The sequence below is a fragment of the Physeter macrocephalus genome, chromosome 11 (genome assembly GCF_002837175.3).
Source record: "Physeter macrocephalus isolate SW-GA chromosome 11, ASM283717v5, whole genome shotgun sequence".
NCBI classification, from domain to species: Eukaryota; Metazoa; Chordata; class Mammalia; order Artiodactyla; family Physeteridae; genus Physeter; species Physeter macrocephalus.
In genome coordinates, this window is record NC_041224.1 from 34,623,080 (window position 1) to 34,640,259 (window position 17,180).

The 17,180-nt window shown below is 55.5% G+C and overlaps 1 protein-coding gene across 1 annotated transcript in view; it reads left to right on the forward strand.

Annotated features, from left to right (window-relative positions):
- The window catches only part of ADARB2 (adenosine deaminase RNA specific B2 (inactive)), a 551,384-nt gene that overhangs the window by 430,700 nt on the left and 103,504 nt on the right, over positions 1–17,180 (forward strand). The window contains exons 6-7 of the mRNA XM_024129558.2: positions 2,278–2,364; positions 10,906–11,789. Of these exons, the coding sequence (XP_023985326.1) occupies positions 2,278–2,364; positions 10,906–11,789 (971 nt within the window). The remainder of the gene's footprint in view (positions 1–2,277; positions 2,365–10,905; positions 11,790–17,180) is intronic.

Genomic DNA, 17,180 nt, shown 5'->3' on the forward strand with positions numbered 1-17,180 from the left:
TGCGGCCTCTCCCGTTGCGGAGCACAGGCTCCGGACGCGCAGGCTCAGCGGCCATGGCTCACGGGCCCAGCCGCTCCGCGGCATGCGGGATCCTCCCAGACCGGGGCGCGAACCCGGTTCCCCTGCACCGGCAGGCGGGCGCGCAACCACTGCGCCACCAGGGAAGCCCCCTCACTATAGTTTTGATTTGCATTTCCCTAATGATTAATGATGTTGCATATCTTTTCATGTGCTAATTGGCCATTTGTATATCTTCTTTGTAGAAATGCTTATTTAAGTCCTTTGCCTTAAATTTGAATTTCAGATAAACAATGAATAATTTTTTTTATTGTATGTATGTCCCACATGATATTAGAGATGTATATACACAGAAAAGTATCTGTTGTGTATTCAAAACTCAATCTTAACCAGGTGTCTTGAATTTTTATTTGACAAATCTGGCCACCCTAGAAATCCAGAACTCTGATGGATGGAAAACAATCTTTAAGTATTTCACAGTTTGGCTAAGGTGAGCCCTGAATTGTTTTAGGGTGTTTTTGTGGGTGTCTGGCTGGTAGCCCTGCTTTATTAGAAGATTGTAATTTCATTTTGAGATGCTCGAGACTAAATCATTTGAGCTTCACACTCTTTCTGGAACATTTTTGGGCTCCCTTAATGAAATTATAACTCAAGCAAGAGTTACTACATTCTCGTGTAGTAAATTAGCTGGGCCATGAGGGTTTGGGGAACTGGGCCTTCCCTGGGCTTATTCTCTGTGTTCGGCAGAATAGAGAGGTAGCAGTCCTTCTGTATTTGAGTTATTTATTGTTCTCCAAGTGAACAATGTATTGTTGCTCGTCCCTAATGGAAACAACAGCTGTTAACAGGCTCCTGAATGAATTTCAATGTGAACTCCCCTGGCCTCTGGAAAGCTCCGCTAAAGAGAAAACAGGCTCAGAATTGAAAGAAAAAGAGTAAGTTTCAGGCCTGGGTCTGGACACCTGGAGGCTGACTGCATAATAAACCGCCAGTTGACGTTTCCAGAAGAGATCACACTTAGATGAGCCCCAAACCGGAGCTCCTTTCCTACAACAGAAGCAGACAAAGGCAGCATGATGCACGGAGCATGTTAAAGTGTCCCTGACGAGGGACCCTGGACAACCCGGCCAAAGGCAGGGCAAGGGCAACCCCATGGCGACCCTGTGACACACTGGATGAGCAACAGGGATTCTGCCTTCTGCGGTTTTCTAAACATAGTCAAGGTTCACATGGAAAGTCACGAATGCTGCAGCCTCGAGGGGACAGAGCCGTGAGGGGCAAGGGTCTGATAGGGGCTCTGGGGGTGTCGGGGCTGAGTCCTCCTGTGGACTCACTTCCGGTTGGGGTTAAGCTTAAGGTTAGGGGTTAGGGATTAGGGTTGGGTTAGGGGTTTGGGTTAGAGGTCAGGGTTAGGGGTTAAGGGTTAGGGGTTAGGGGTTAGGGTTAGGGCTCTGATATAAGGAGCTTTCCTTCTGGTCCCTTCAGTAGTCATTCTTTCATTTCTTCCAATTGGGCTTCAGCCCACCTGTCCTTCGTCTCTGTTCAGAGGGAAATAGCTGAGCCCGTTGGTCCCAAGCGCCACCTCCTCTCGGGTCCGAGTTCCCCTCTGCGCTGTGCTCAGGAGGTCTGCAGCCGGGACCACCCCCGGGGCTGCAGACAGGGGGTCCCTGGGCTCCTCTCCCACTTCAGTTACCGCCCCCACTTCAGGGGAACCTCTAGGGGCCCTGTCCGTTCCCTCTTCCTGTTCCATCTACTTTTGCTCAAACATTTTAGAGGTTTCATAAGTCCTTTTTTTTTCATGACTTCAAGCCCACAAACAGGTTCTCCACTACTGGGGAGAAATAGTCTTGGCTCTGTTTGCAGGACTCTCGTTTCATTGAGGCATTTCTTCACTGGCCTTAGCTCCTCTCTGTGAAATGTCCTTTGTCTGCAGGCCCTGCCCACCCAGCTCCCTGCAGGCTCAGGCTAGGGGGCTGCCCTGTAGATGGTGACTTCCAGTTTTGAGGGACATGGAGATGCCAAAACTAAGAAAAGAAGAAAGATGGAAATCATAAAGTTTAAAATTGAGTGGAGAGGGGAATTTGATAAAATGCTGTCAGAAATTCAATAAAAGACTGAACCAGAATGAAGTGGCTAAAACCAAAAATGACCTTTCAACTTCCCATGTCCAAACCCTTAGTAATAAGAACATATGAAAGCACTGAGTTTTTCTGAAACTCGATGTCAAAAGTGCATTTCCTGTCCTTCTTTTCTTTCCAGACAAAGTGAGCATGCTGTCCGCCTTCATCGCTTCCTTCAAGCACGTGAGCCCCAGGGCCGCACACACGGAGGATGAGGACAACCTCAGTAAGCAGAGCCCCTTCCCCAAGAGCCAGGGTCCCAGCCTCACGTGCAGAGGGGGGACCCCAAAGGCTGAGACCCTTGGGGTGGTGGGGGCACCACCTGGGCTTCCCAGAGCAGGAGGACCTGCTCCCACCCTTCTCCGCCTGGAATCCCATTCCCCCCTCCCCAGGATCCCATCCCCGCCTAGGATCCCATCCCCCCTGGTATCCAATCCCCCTTGGAATCCCATCCCCCACTGAATCCCATTCCCCCCTGGAATCCCATCGCCCCCACAGGATCCCATCCCCACCTGGAATCCCATCCCCCACAAGATCTCATGCCCCCTGGAATCCCATCACCTCCTGGGATCCCATTCCCCCTGGAATCCTGTCCCTACCCGGGATCCTTTCCCCACCTGGAATCCCATTCCCCCCATGGAATCCCATCCCCCAGATCCCATCCTCCCTGGAATCCTGTTCCCCACCCCCAGGATCCCATCCCCACCTGGGTTGTAGGAAATATTAGCAGTGACTGTGTGATTGAGAACTCCAGGTTCTGGAGTTCTCAAGAAAAAAAAAAAACAAGTTCTCTGGGACCATCCCTTCTCTCTTTTCTTGATTTTTTCCCCTCCAAACCAAAAAGGGGAAAAAAAGAAAAGAAAAAGAAAAATGAACACAGCCTGTTTGCACAGTTTGTACAATTATTTAACAAGGAAAAAGCTGGACAGGTGCCTGCAGTTGAAACAATGTTTTGGCTCACGAAACCAGAGAGACAACAAAGCCGTGTGGGGTGGGAACTGAAAAGCCGGTTGGGGGTGGATCTGCTGGGAGTGTGGAGGAGATCCCAGAACAGACGGAGCATGTGTGCCGGTGAGGGAAAGTCCGGGCATGTCTGTCGGATGGTGCACCCCCCTCTTGCTTGCAGAAGGAAAACATGGGGGATGAAACAGTCCAAATGACAGGAACACCTCTTGCATTTCAAAATTACCTGACAGGTGGTTACCTTTGCAGCTGGAGTCAGGCCTGTGCTTGTGGGGAGCGGGAGGCTAGCTGCCGGTCACTGGTTTTTGGTGGGGCCAGGAAGCCACGGCAGGAGGGCCTGGCCCTGGAACATTGTCCACTCAGCCTCAGATTTTAAGAAACACGACAAGCTCTCATGAATATCCCCTTCCCACAAAACACAATCACCAACAAGATGGGAAGCTGAGGCTGTTACCCTGACTGTTCCACAAAAGCAAAGTCACAGAACTGAGCAACCTCAGTGACCCTGCGGTTTGAGCCCTTGTTTCCTAGATGGAGGCGAGGGTGGAGGGTGTGGACAGGGTGCCAGTGGGTCAGAGCATGGCCTCCCCACTGCCCACAGGCCCGACCTCGCAGGTCCCATGAAGCTCCAACGGCTGGTTCTGTTCTCTCCTGACCAAAATTGGAAACTTTCTAGGACTTAGTTAACTTAGTTAACTTATTGGTAACTACTTCAGTAATGTGGAACACACATGCGCACCTTGTCTTACCACCCTTCTATTTACCGCGCTTCACGGATACTATGCTTCTTATAAATTGAAGGTCTGGGGCCACCCCGCATCGAGCAAGTCTATCGGCACATAGTTTTGTCAGAAGTAATGCCAATAGACTGCAGTCAAGTGTAAACATAACATTTATGCACTGGGAAACCAGAAATCCGTGTCATTCCCTTTATTGCAGTGGCCTGGAACTGAACCCACCATATCTCTGAGGTGTGCCACATGTACACACACACACACACACACACACACACACACACATTTACTTATACATATAAAAATACACACGCGCCCCCAAGCTGACCTGGACGTGTAGACAAAGCTATTTGATAAGCACGTGGAATAGATGCCTTGAGGAAGAAAATCTTACTCTGTTTCATCCCCTTTCCTGCTCGAGCTGCTGGGACCCTGGCTGAGTCTAGTCTCCCCGTAGGAGACCTCTCTCCCCATCCAAGGGCAGGAGAGCCTGACGGCTGCGACCCCAAGCTCCAGCTTCACAGCCTTGGGCAGTGAATCCATCCCTCAGGGCATCAGTGCCCGTGTGAGGGGCGGGGAGGGTGGCCTGGTGATAGAGTTGAGGATGGAATCAAGTAGGGGGATGATGCACGAGGATGTTTTAGGCAAAGACCTGGAGAAACAGGAAACGTGGATCAGGTTGGCTGACGCTAGTAATTAAGGCACTTCCCCTAGCTCAGCTCACGGCTGAGAGGTAGAAACTTAGAGATGAGAATGATTTTTAATTGTTTATTACATGTTAAAGTGCCTTTGAAATGCTTGGAAAATCTTATCTTCTATCAGCGGCTTAGTCATCCCCCTTTGTAATATGTGCTGTTATTGAAGACCCTGTTTTCATACATTATTCAAAGATAAATCTCCAAATTAATGCACTTGTCGTAATACCTCTCATGAGCGTTGCCAATGCAGTGCTATTAATGTGCATCCAGATGCCGTGGACGTCGGAGAAGGGGTGTGTGTGTGTGTGGTGTGTGTGTGTGCGTGTGTGGTGTGTGTACACATCAGGGAGGAAGGTAGGTGACAGAAGCCGGGGTGATTTCTCCTGGAGGTCTCCTGTTTTATCTTCAGACCCTGAAGGTGGGCGCCTGTGTTTGGTTGAAGTGAAGGCCCTGCCCCTCCCCATGTGGCCTCACCCCTCAGGACCACCGGGTTCGCCCCCTGCAGCCTCACGTCCTTGGTCCGCATTCATCTCTGCGTGGCGCTGGAGCTTGAGCCCCAGTGTGAAGGGTGGAGCTAGGTCGGGGTCGGGCCGTCAGAGGCTCTGCCTGCAAGAGGATGGTGCCTGCGAGTCCACCCGCGGACCAGCCATCCTCAGGGTGGGTTTCGGCTGAGTCTACGGGAAGATGCAGGTTTTTCATTCTTCTTGTCCAGGAGGGCACCTCTGAATGCGATCTTCCTTGAATGCTGAGGAGGAGCCAATCACTGCCCCAGCCCATCCGCTCCGTGCCCACCACTGACCCAAGGGCGTGATTGACTGGGTCACATGAGGAGGGGCCGAGAAGCCCACTCCCTCTCAGACCCGCAGAACAGCACTGGGTTCTGGAGGGAGGGAGGGAGACCCGCCTGCCCCACTGGCCTGGTCCTTCCAGGAGGCATGGGGCCCACCTGGGAGAGAGGCCGTCTCCTGTCTGCTGCCGAACCTGACCCAGGAGCTGTCAGAGTCAGGCCTGCACCCGACCACAACGCCAGGACAATGTGTCCCGAAGCCCGCATGGCCGCAGCTGCCACAGCCATCCCCTGAGCACGACCTCGGACCCTCCTTCCTGAGCCAATGGAGACTCCAGGCCCTGGGCTCCATCCGATCTGGACGTGGCGGGTCCAATGGCCGGTTCTCTGTATCTCCTACCTACAGACGTGGTGCCGGGAAGTCTGGCAGCGTGATGACCAGACAGATGCTGGCCCTGAGGGGGCGTCGAGGAAGGAGACACGGCTGGTGACACACAGGCACCTGCACCCACCCAGGGCCTGGCCACTTGGAGGCGACAGCCGAGGACTGGCCCCCGCGTGGGCCGTCCGTGTCCAAGCAATGGCAGCGGGAAGCCCACCTTGACTTGGAAGAATGTCTCTCACCTGGAAAGTGAAAGCCCAGCCACAGCCAGGCCAATAGAAAAGTCTGCTCTTTCCCCACAAAATGCAGTTCTCGTATGCGTTGGACCTTTGACTGTAGCACTGCCTGTGCTGACGCTTCCTGTCAAGCAGGGGGGGTGCTCCCGGGGCTCAGGAGAGGGTCAGTGTGACAGAAGCAGAGGGAAATAATTCCGTTCCACGTTTTCCTCCCGTGTCTCTGACTCAGACGTTCCCCTCTGTGCCTGGTGGTCTTCACTTTGCCAGCTATGGTTCTATTACTGCCGCGGGTGGTGTTTATCTCATGTCGTTTGAGGTTATTTGCCTCTCTTTTTCCTGATTTCCACAACAGAAGGACACGTGTGACTGTCTGGAAATCTGAGGCTGCCCACACGGACCTTCGACACGTGTGGTCATGGATGTCTTGTCGGGTTGGGCGAGGACAGGAGAGTTCCCAGGGTCAAGGCCGCAACCACCCGTGGGGACACAGAACACGTGGCCTCTGAGGCTGCCTTGAGGGAAGGCACTTGGCATCCAAGTCAGACGTTTTCTGGGGGGACTGTGGTGTGAGCCCCACGTGGGACACAGTGGGCCCCAGACCCCTCACACCCCCTGCTCCCCTCCGGCAGGGCTGAGGGCCCCGCCCTGTGCTTGTACAGAGAGACAGATGGACAGAGACAGACAGAAACAGAGGGGGTGGGGGGGCCGGGTGAGCCATTAAGGGGACTTCAGTGCACTGCTGACTTTTAATATGTGCCTTCCCCAGGCCGGCCCCTCACACACAGTGGGGGGTAGGTTTCCTGCAGAGCTACTCCCGGCTCTGACACGTATGAGCTTCTGAGCTACGACTGGTGAAAATAACAGTTATTTGGGGAATGAATTCCAGAGTGGGATTAAAGGACCCACCAATTCTTATATCCTCGTATGAACTGTCCACTGGAACGGCTTCCAGTGTACAACACACACATTTTCAGAATCAGATTGCTTATATCACACAATAAACATTCTCTGACCAACTCCTGCACCCAGAACCTGGGAGCATCCCAGCAGCTGGGCCGCCGCTCTTCCCTAGGACTTAAAAAGGCAACGGCAGCTGTTCCCTCTTCAGTGGTCACGATCAGTCACCGTAACGCAAAGCACTCGATCTGGAGCCTGCGATGTTCACAGATTGCGCTGGAAGTTTTTGTTCATTGTCTCCACTGATCCAGGAAAAGTCCCTTGTGGCCGGTTCTGTTTGTGCACCGCTCAGCCGCCAGCACCCGGAGTCCTGCCCACACTTTTCCCTCCCGCCTCTAGGGATGGACCACCTGGTGCAAACCTTCTGGAGTGGGCGGGGCCTCCGCAGGTGACAGGACAAAACGCACCCCTGGAGAGCTGGGGAAAAGCGTCCCCTGCAAGAACAGGCTCCCGACGACGCGGGATCAGCCTGACCTTTGCCCACATGTGCATGAGAAGGGCGATCTGTCGTGCTGGCCGCCGTGTGAGGCTAGGCGTCCAGTTCCCTTTTACATGTACTGTGCAGACACCAGATCGGCCCGGGGTGCCCCTGGCGTACCCAGATAAAGGGTTAAGGTCAGCAACCTGCCCCAGGGGGGCCCAGGGAGCAGCCAGGCCAGGAGGGCAGGTGGAGACTAGGCCCTGCCCTGTCCCCACCTCAGGATGACCCCGGCATTCGGCCACGGGCTGAGAAGCAGAGCCCTGGGCTGGGGAGATGCATGGGTCCTGTGATGCCCAGACCTGAGGAAGCAGGTGGGGGGCAGCTTCCCCAGTCTTTCAGGAGCGAGGCTTCTCAGCCTCTAGACTGTCCACCTCTGGGTTATTCTCTCTGACGCCGGGTGTGTGAAACCTATCGACTCAATGGAGGAGAAAATGAGAATCATTTTCTGGGTCGTGGAGGGGGCTGCAGACGAAGGAAACGTGAACTTGTGGGATCAGAGCTACAGTTCTGTAAGAGGATCGCATGGACCTGGCAGGGGCCTGGCGAAGGGGCGTGGGGTCCAGCAGAGCCAGGCTGGCAAACCTCAGCGGCACCAGACCAGCAGGGCAGGGTCCCCCCCTCGCCACCCCTCCTCGGCCCGAGACTGCATCACGAGAGCCCGTGTGTCTCCACCCCTTCTTTCTGGGGGTCCTGGAAGCCCAACTCATGAAATAAGCAGGGAAGTTGGGCCTTGACAAGAAGATGCAGCTTAGAAGTGTCTGCCTCCCTTTTTCCCGCTCTTTTCAAAAATGCAGTTGACTCTCCTTAGTGTCAGGGGTTTTGCTAAGTCCTTTACGGGTGTCCTCTAGCTCAACCTCATAATAAGCCCTAAGGCAAGTGCTACCAAAACCCACATTTATCCTCTTAAGAAAATGGAGTTCAGGCAGGTGGAGGGACTGCCCAAGGTCATACACACCAAGGTCGGGGGAGACTGTGACCTCTCACCTGCTTGACCCCAGAGCCGTGGAGTGACCACCACCCACCCTGCAGCTTCCCTGACCTCATGCAAACTCAGGAGGCCAGTTAAACGGAGCATCTGGGCCATGTTGGGGGGGCAGAACCCCTAATCTGCTCGTTTGCAAAAACCAGCGTGTGACATCACCCCCAGAGAGCATATCAGGATGGAGCCCAGAAGTGTGCACTCCCATCAACTTTTATTAATTACTGATTATCGAGGAAGGGGTCTTCACCCACGCTCGGATCTCCGTGGCTCACTTTAGACTTTAAGGATGACAGTCCTAGGATGTCGAAGAGAAGAGTGTGGAAGCAGTTTCAGTGCAAGTGGAGGGGAACCTGGGTCTGCCGGGCTGTTCCTCCAAGATAAACTTTCTCCTCGGAAGGCTCAGAGGGCATCTGACACACCAGCCACTTTAATCACACTCACAGCCACACTCAGTCCCCAGGTCGTGGGAAATCAATAAGAAATTAGCGAGCTCCCAGTGAGTTTCTGGGCAATCTGCTGTGGGCTTCTTGGATTGGGTTATTTTTTTTCCATCTTTACCTTCGGTTTGGAAAACTGCATGGTTATTCCCATCTACCACTCCTTGGCCCGAAATACCCCAAATGGCAGAACTCCTTGCTGAGTGTGCACCCAATATGCACAATGACCAAGAAAAGAGGCTGAGACTCAGTGTTGATACTTGGAAGGTAATTATTTCTACTGAAATAGACCGTAAACAAATGTTGCCCACCTCTAACTTATAAAACGCTCAGGTTCACCCCTTTGAACAAAACGACATCTGCAAACCAACTGTTTTACAGAAGCAAACTGCTGGAGGAATGCTAATAGCCCACCTCGCAACTCAGAGCAGCTGAGGTTGCAGCAAACAGCGCTCTGAAGTCGGAGCCTGACGCTTTCCGCGGGGCACACCTGCTGGGGATGACATGGGCGACGAGGGCCGGCCCCGAGCTGGAGCCAGGACGCCTCTCGAGGGCGCTGGTCTTCAGCGTGCCCTGCGTGCCTGTGAGACGGTCCTTCTCTCGTGGTGACCATCCAGCAGCTGCACCGTCAGGACCAGGTCGCTGACCCAGCGCGCCTTCCCGCTGCCGGCTCTCGGGCTGGGGTGAGGGAGACATGCTCAAAGTCTGCCTACGCGCTGTGGGCTGGCGGTAAAACCCCCTCGGGTTTCCACTTGCTGAATGAGTTCCTACAGAGAAATCTGCAAGCATCAAGGTCCTGCGTGGCCCCGAGCCGGGCCGCTTCCTCCAGCGTCCCTTCCAGGCTGTCAGCAGAGTTCCCCTCGGCATCCTCCTCTCCCCAGCTCCGTGTCTGTGAAACGGACTAGAAAGTGACCGAGTTGCTGTAAAATCGCCTTCCCAGCCACAGCAGACGTTCCTGGATGCAGTCACACCTCCCCCGATTAACCGACTGTGTGTCCCTGGGCAGCTGTTTCACCGCGTGGGGCCTCAGTTTCCTCTCCTAGAAAACAGGCCCATAACCCACCCCGGAGTGCATTTTAGGAGTGAGGGGCCAGAGTGAAGGTGTGAGTGAGGTCAGGGAAGGGTAACCCCCCGCCCAGCACCGTCATCCTCAGAGCCTCTCGGGAAACCCAAGGGTCGGGCGTTCCAGAAACACGTCGGCCAGGCCAGCGGGACGCACGTCTGTGGTCACGTGGGGACCCACGGCTGAGGTTCCCTAAATGGAACAGCTGTGTCAGAGGATGGTGGTCCAAGAGGGCCAGACCAGAAAACTAAATTGTCATTACCTGCCTTCCTCACATACAGTTAGCAAATGATGATTTTGCTAAATTTGTTTCATACCTTTTTGTGCAAAAGACAGAAAACCTCACAGATACAAACGAAGCCACCCTCTGAGCCTGTATTCCTCCCTGTGCCCCAAGGGAGTTGGGACGTGTCTGAGCGTTACCACCTGTGTGGAGACATGAATGCTGTGTAACCTCTGTGTTCTTATAACTTATTAACCATAGCCTCTGTGTATTATTTTGCAAGTTGCTTTTATCATCTAACGTTATATTTCAGAGCTTCACCTACGTAGAGGCATCTAGATCTAGTTCCCTAAGCCTAAGTGCCATCCAGCGTCCAGGGCGTGAGCACACGATTCCCTCGCGTTCCACCCCGAGGGCAAGGCCTCCCTGACCTCCACGTCGCCCAAACCCGATGGAGAGAGAGGCCACGTGTTCCTTTGGTTTGGGAGGTCTGGGGGCCTGTGCAGGGACCCAGCGGCACTTGGAGAGCAGCTGGGAACGGCCCCGAGTGGGGACACACTCCCCGCCCGCATCTACCCCACTCGGTCCGCTCCGGCCACCTCATGGGGCGGGGTCCCCTCCTCTGGGCCCTAACCCCCACCTGCAGGGGTACGGTCAGTTCTGCGGGCCTGTGATCCAAGGTGCTGCCCGTGTGGTCTCCCCATGGCCTCCACAGGGTGCCAGGCCGGCCGGTGTCCGGAGGCCGAGTGTTGCAGGGGGTCAGCTGCGACGACGTCCTGGGTCGGGCCACAGCCCCGGGTCACGCTGTCTGTTCTCACCTCCAGGTACCAGCAGTGCCGACGTGAAGGAAAACCGCAACGTGAGCAACCTGGAGGCCAGGCTGCCACCCTCCGGGGACAGGGCCCGAGGGGGCGCACCCGGCCTGAAGAGGAAGCGGCCACTGGAGGAGGGCAACGGCGGCCACCTGTGCCAGCTGCGGCTCCTCTGGAGGAGGCTCTCGTGGTCGGTGGCACCCAAGAACGCGCTGGTGCAGCTGCACGAGCTACGGCCGGGCCTGCAGTTCCGCACGGTGTCGCAGACCGGCCCGGTGCACGCACCCGTCTTCGCCGTGGCCGTGGATGTGAACGGGCTCACCTTCGAGGGCACCGGGCCCACCAAGAAGAAGGCCAAGATGCGGGCGGCCGAGCTGGCCCTCCGGTCCTTCGTGCAGCTCCCCAACACCTGCCAGGCCCACCCGGCCCCAGGCGGCACAGCCCCAGACTTCACCTCCGACCAGGCCGACTTCCCCGACTCCCTGTTCCAGCGGTTCGAGCCCACGGCCCCCAGCGAGGGCTTCCCGGGCCGCCGCCCTGCCGCCCCTGAGCGCCTGTCCACGGCCTGCCGGCGGGGCCGGCTACTGGGCCGCCCGCTGGACCCCGACCTGGACCTGGACCTGGGGAGCCCCGCGGCTCCAGGCGCGAGGAACCCAGTGGTGCTGCTGAACGAGCTGCGCTCGGGCCTGCGCTACGTGTGCCTCTCGGAGCCCGAGAAGAGGCGCGCCCAGAGCTTCGTCATGGCCGTGAGCGTGGACGGGAGAACGTTCGAAGGCTCGGGACGCAGCAAGAAGCTGGCCAAGGGCCAGGCGGCCCAGGCCGCCCTGCAGGCCCTCTTCGACATCCGGCTGCCCGGCCACGTCCCCAGCAGGAGTAGAAGTCACCTCCTGCCTCAGGTGAGAGCTCTCCGGTAGCTGCTGGCGGGCGGCGTCCTCGGGGTGCGGGGGCGCCCGGGAGCGGGGACGGGGCAGCAGGAGGACCCCCTGCTCTGTCCCTGCGAGTGGGGGACACCCGCACCCACCCCAGACGAGCCAGGCGCCGCGTCTCCCGCTGCGGCGTCGGAGCCGAGCCGTGTGCCGGCTCTCGGGAGAGAGAGCCTGGAAGCGTGTGAATGGAAAAACTGTTGGTCCCAACTTAGCAGAGGGAAGGGAGAGCTGGGCAGCTGGTCACCTTGGTGATGGTGACACCGGCTGTGCAGGGGGCAGTGGGGGCAGCAGGGGTTTGGGGCGGCAGGGTTCCTGACCCCAGAGAGGACTGAGGGGCAGGAAGGCCCCTCGGTGACTATCTGTGGCTGGGCCGAGGGAGCCTGCGGTGGGAACGTGAGTTCGGTGCTGGTTTGGGTTGAGTTTCTGGCTCCGGAGGCTGGAGAACGCTGCCTGAGCAGAGGGCCAGGCGGAGGGAGAAGCTCCGGGCTGGGCCTTGCCTCCGGCCGCCTGCAGGGCCTCGTCACACAGGAGAACGCGCGTGCTTCTCACAGAGCTCACCTCCCTCACTCAGGAAGTGTTTCGTGCACAGCCCTGTGTCGGGAAGTATTCTTGTACCACTTTGCAAGCTCTTCCTTCCTATTCTTGTAACTGCTTATTTATGCAAATTATCTTTTTTCTTACCATTTTGAGAACTATTTGTGGGTATGTCTAATGTATTAGTTACAGGAAGTTATTCTCATTCACTTTTGGCATCAATGGAGGAGAGAAAGGTTTTACAGTTAAAGGCCTTTAGCCCAGCTCAGGATCCGTAGTCAGAACTCGGCACTTGTAAGTCCTTGCTCAGATCAGGGCATCTTTACCTCACAGCACCTCAGGTAGAATCCACTGTTTGCCTCAGGAGGTCACGTGTCCACTAGAGAAACCAGGGCACCACCCAGATTCAGGCAACTGGAGGGGTTCTGGACAGTGAACCAAACAAATGCACGAGGACAGAACCCTATGTTGAATCACAAGCAGGAGTAAGCATCCACCCATCCATCCACCTGTCCATCCATCCACCCATCCATCCACCTGTCCATCCATCCACCCATCCGTCCATCCATCCATCCATCCATCCATCCATCCATCCACCCATCCACCCATCCGTACTTCCATCCACCCATCCATCCACCCGTCCATCCATCCACCCATCCGTCCATCCATCTTTCCATCCATCCATCCATCCATCCACCCATCCACCCATCCATCCACCTGTCCATCCATCCACCCAGCCGTCCATCCATCTTTCCATCCATCCATCCATCCATCCATCCACCCACCCATCCACCCATCCACCCATCCATCCACCCAACAAACATTATTTGACTCTGGCAGGTACAGAGCACAAACGGGCACAGCAGACATTGGTCTGGTCCCCACAGCTTGGCTGCATGAAGGTTCCATTGAACAGGGAACCCCATGAGGGGGGCAGCTGTCTCTCCTGCTACTTCTGCCCCCAATTCATTCATTTATTTTCAAATATTTACTGCACCATCTAGGAGCGGGTTGGAGGGGGGTAGCCCATAACCTCCATGCGTCTTGCCTTTCAACCCACCCTCAGATAATACACAATCCAGGTAAAAGCGGGTGTGTGGCGTTGACGTGCGTCCCCGCCAGAAACACTGCAGCCCTGCTGTCCCTTCCTTACTCCTCCACTCCGCCTCTTTTCTTCTCCTCCTCCTTCCTGCCTGGCGTCTCCACCCACCAACCACCGTCTGTAGCTCAAACCCACCAACAGCTGCCAAGGAAGCCCCTTTGCCCCCCGCGGCCTGGATGACCTCAGGCTGCCTTTGGCCCGTGTCCTCCCGCCACCGTCCCTGGAAGGCACCCCTCCCCGCGGGCTGTGGGCACGCCCTCCTCCTCTGCCCGACGCTGTTTAGCAAGAAGTGTCCTTCCTCCACCTCTCACTGCCCCCCTCACCCCAACCCCCATGAGTTGAATGATGTCAGTGAGTTCCGGCTGCAATGCCTTTTCCTTTCATGTTGTCAACACTGAGCTCTCACGATGCAGGAACCAGGTGGCACCACTACTTTGTAACAGTCATTTGACCCCAGAATGCAGCACATCCGTTAAAGCCACAGCCACTAAATTATTTTTCCCTGACAGTCCGCTAACACCCAGACTGGATGATGGAGAGAGCGGAACCGCGGGAGGGCCGCAGCCCGTCCATCACACCAGACCCGTCTTGGAGGCTCATTACCTGCCCCCCTTGCCCCTGCAGCAGGGTGGTGGGGCCGGCATGCCGGGCGCTCAGGACCAGGCGCCCTCTGCGGCTTTATTAAATTCGAATCCCACCTTGGACATGGTCTGGGTTCAGGGACTGTGCTTCAAGGGTCCCATTTACAGCATTTACCAATGCTGCTTTGCTTTCCTCCTCTGCCCACTGCCATCTACACCACATGCTTCCTGCTCACGCAGGTCCTGGTGGCCAGAGGCACGACCTTTGTTGCCTGTCTAACTGCACCATCAGCACCTGTGCCGGGAGACAAGCCAGGCCCCCCAGCCCTGGCAGGGCCCCCAGAACCGCCGTCCACGCCCCCAGGAAGGGCAGCTCCCACCACTGAGCTGTGAGGGACCCTGCCCAAGTCCGGGTGCGGTGGGGGGAAAGGCGGGAGGTGGCAGCAGCGGTCACCGCTGGAGCGACACAGCTTCTGGACCTCGGGTCTCAAGCTCAGTATTTAACTCTCTCTGCCCGGAGTCTGGGTTCTGCCCCACAGGGCGGGCTTGGTGTGCAGGACACACCAGGGGTCTGCTTCTAAGACTCGCTCGCCGGCTCCTGCCGCTGCAGAAGCAAATGAAGACATGGCGCCTCTGCTCAGGGCTTTGAACCAAAGGCTCAGTCTCCTCTGAGTGAACTGTCAGAACCGTCCCTGGGGGAGCTCCCCTGTTTAAGTGATGAAAAATGAACAAAAGACTTCTAAGGTGTCGGTCGTGTGGGGAGCATGTGTAAAACGCCACTCCGGCCCCGGCTGCCGGAGATCCAGGACCAGGCTCCTGCCATGCTGACCCCCACGCAGGTGGGTCAGGACCTGCTCTGTCGGGGACCCTGGGCTGTTCGGCCTCAGCCACAGAGCAGATCACGGCAGGGCCAGCTTGGTGGGTCGGAAGCTCGCCCCGTTGTGAGGACAAACTCTGAGCAACATAGCCCCCCAGACGTCCTTCGGGTCAGACCCCCAAGAACCACCACCCTCGGCGCCCAGACATCACCTTCTGTGGACAAGTGAGGTGTCTGCCCGGCCAGGCTGAGGTAAAGGTAAAGTTTCAGCCTCCATTCTAAAACAGTTCTGAAGAATAACATTCTCAATAAAGATTAAAATCACAGGCATCGATTTCTGCAGTATCAGATTTCCACCATTTCCTCAACCTGGGGGTTTTCTCAGAACCAGGCTGATTCGTTCCTTCAATTTCATGAGCTCTGACTTCAGGTCTCTTTGCCAGAGGGATGAGAACACGACTTTATTAAATTCCCTAACGGCGCAGGCCCAAGCGAATGGGCGCTCTGCAAACACCAGCTGACAGGGTGAAAGCAGAGCCCAGGGCTAGGTGGGAAAGCCAGCCCTCAGATTTCCTCTAGGTTCACGGGAAACTTGGAAGCAATAACGAGACCATGTCAGAATATAAATGCTCATTACCTGGAACATCCTTGTTATAAAAAAAACAAAAGTAAAATCACAAAATCTAGATCTCTGTGGTCTTCACTTCTCACCCCTAGCAGGAAAAGAGTTAATTAATAACAGCGTTAAATTCAACCAAAAAGGCTTATCTCTCAGCATTTTGGCTCCGTGGAAACAGAAGAGCTCCCACGTGATGAGAGAAGAAAGAAAGTGACTAAAAATTACCGTGATGCAGGAAGAGAGAGAGGTGGTGAAGCATCACCTCTCGTTTGAAAACTACCAGGTTTATTGTCTTGTTCCTGAGTCTCTCTTCACCCGCAGTGATTCCCTTTGTTTGTTTGTTTTTGTTTTTTTTTTTAATTTCCATGTCAGGCTACAGTGGAACTAACAGTGTCTCAAAGATTTAGTCAAAGCAACTAAAACACTTTCTCCCTGAGAGTAAGAGGGGGATGCCTTTAAAACTAGCCATGAAGCCTGCTTGCTTCTCAAGCCCTTTGCAGGTCCTTCTAGGGAACGGACGCCCCAGGCCTGTCCTGGCCATTTGTCAGGCACTTGGCACACTTAACCCGCACCTACTCTGTTCCCTGGTGGTGCAGCTCTCACTGCTGGGAGTGGGGAACCATGGGGACATAAAACATAATGGAAATGAACAGTGCTTTCAGAGTTCAGCATTTTATAGCAAACTTGGATCGGAGCTCCCATACGCAATCCATTTCATGAATTTGCCCCCAGAATTAGCTGCAGAATTAGACCGGGGGCCTGACTGTCACCTCGTTCTCAACAGCTGCACTTTGGGACACAAACAGATCTGCTGTCCTTCTCCCAAAAGCCGGCGTGACCCCCGCCGCCCCGGACACTTCACAGGTGGTTTTTCTAATTTCACAGTCCTGCTGGTCTGTCGCCTTCAACAGAGGCAGCACCTTAACTGCTGTAACGCAGAACTGTTCATATTGATGCCACAAATTAGCATTGGAGCTGTCCCCAGATTTTAAATGGGCTTGGATTACAAAAAGTATGGAAATCACACCTACTTGGCTTTGAGACGGTTTAACACTGTCCGAGATGTTCTACCCGAGGACACCCTGAAATTGCAGCAGACGCCTGCGGGGTCCCCCTCATGAGCCTGGGGGCCTCACTCTCCCAGATGCTTGGGTCGACCCTGCCCTGGCCACATGTCCAGCACCGGCAATTCCAGAATGACCTCCGAAGGACAGCTGCAGCTTTACAGGTCCTACAAGCAGAAAGGGACAGTCCTGGGTCCTAATTATTTTCCTGAAAAGGACTGATTTCTTTCTGCCTCAGCAAGGCATTCCTCATGGCCACACTTTCTTGGCTGTTTACCTTCTGTTTCCCTGGGGGTTGGGATTAGGACGGGACCCCACCACATCCTGAGACCCACCAGCACAGCAGACCCCGACTTAGAGCGACTCTGGCCACAAAGACCCCAAGCTGAGGAGCTGGGCTCCTGTGCATCTCTAGACAGAGCGACACACCTGGTCTCTGGGGACCTCCCCTGAGCCCTGCAGGCTTTGGCAGAAGGTGCCGGGGGTCTGGGGGTGGGGTGGTGTACAGAACCCACCTACCTTCCCTGTCCTCCCCCTTTTCCACCTGGATGTGCACCCTCACGACCACGTTGCCCCAAAAGCCCGGGCGTCAGGGAATCGAATGTGTCTCTTCCCTTGGAAATCACTGGACAGGTGATCTCAAC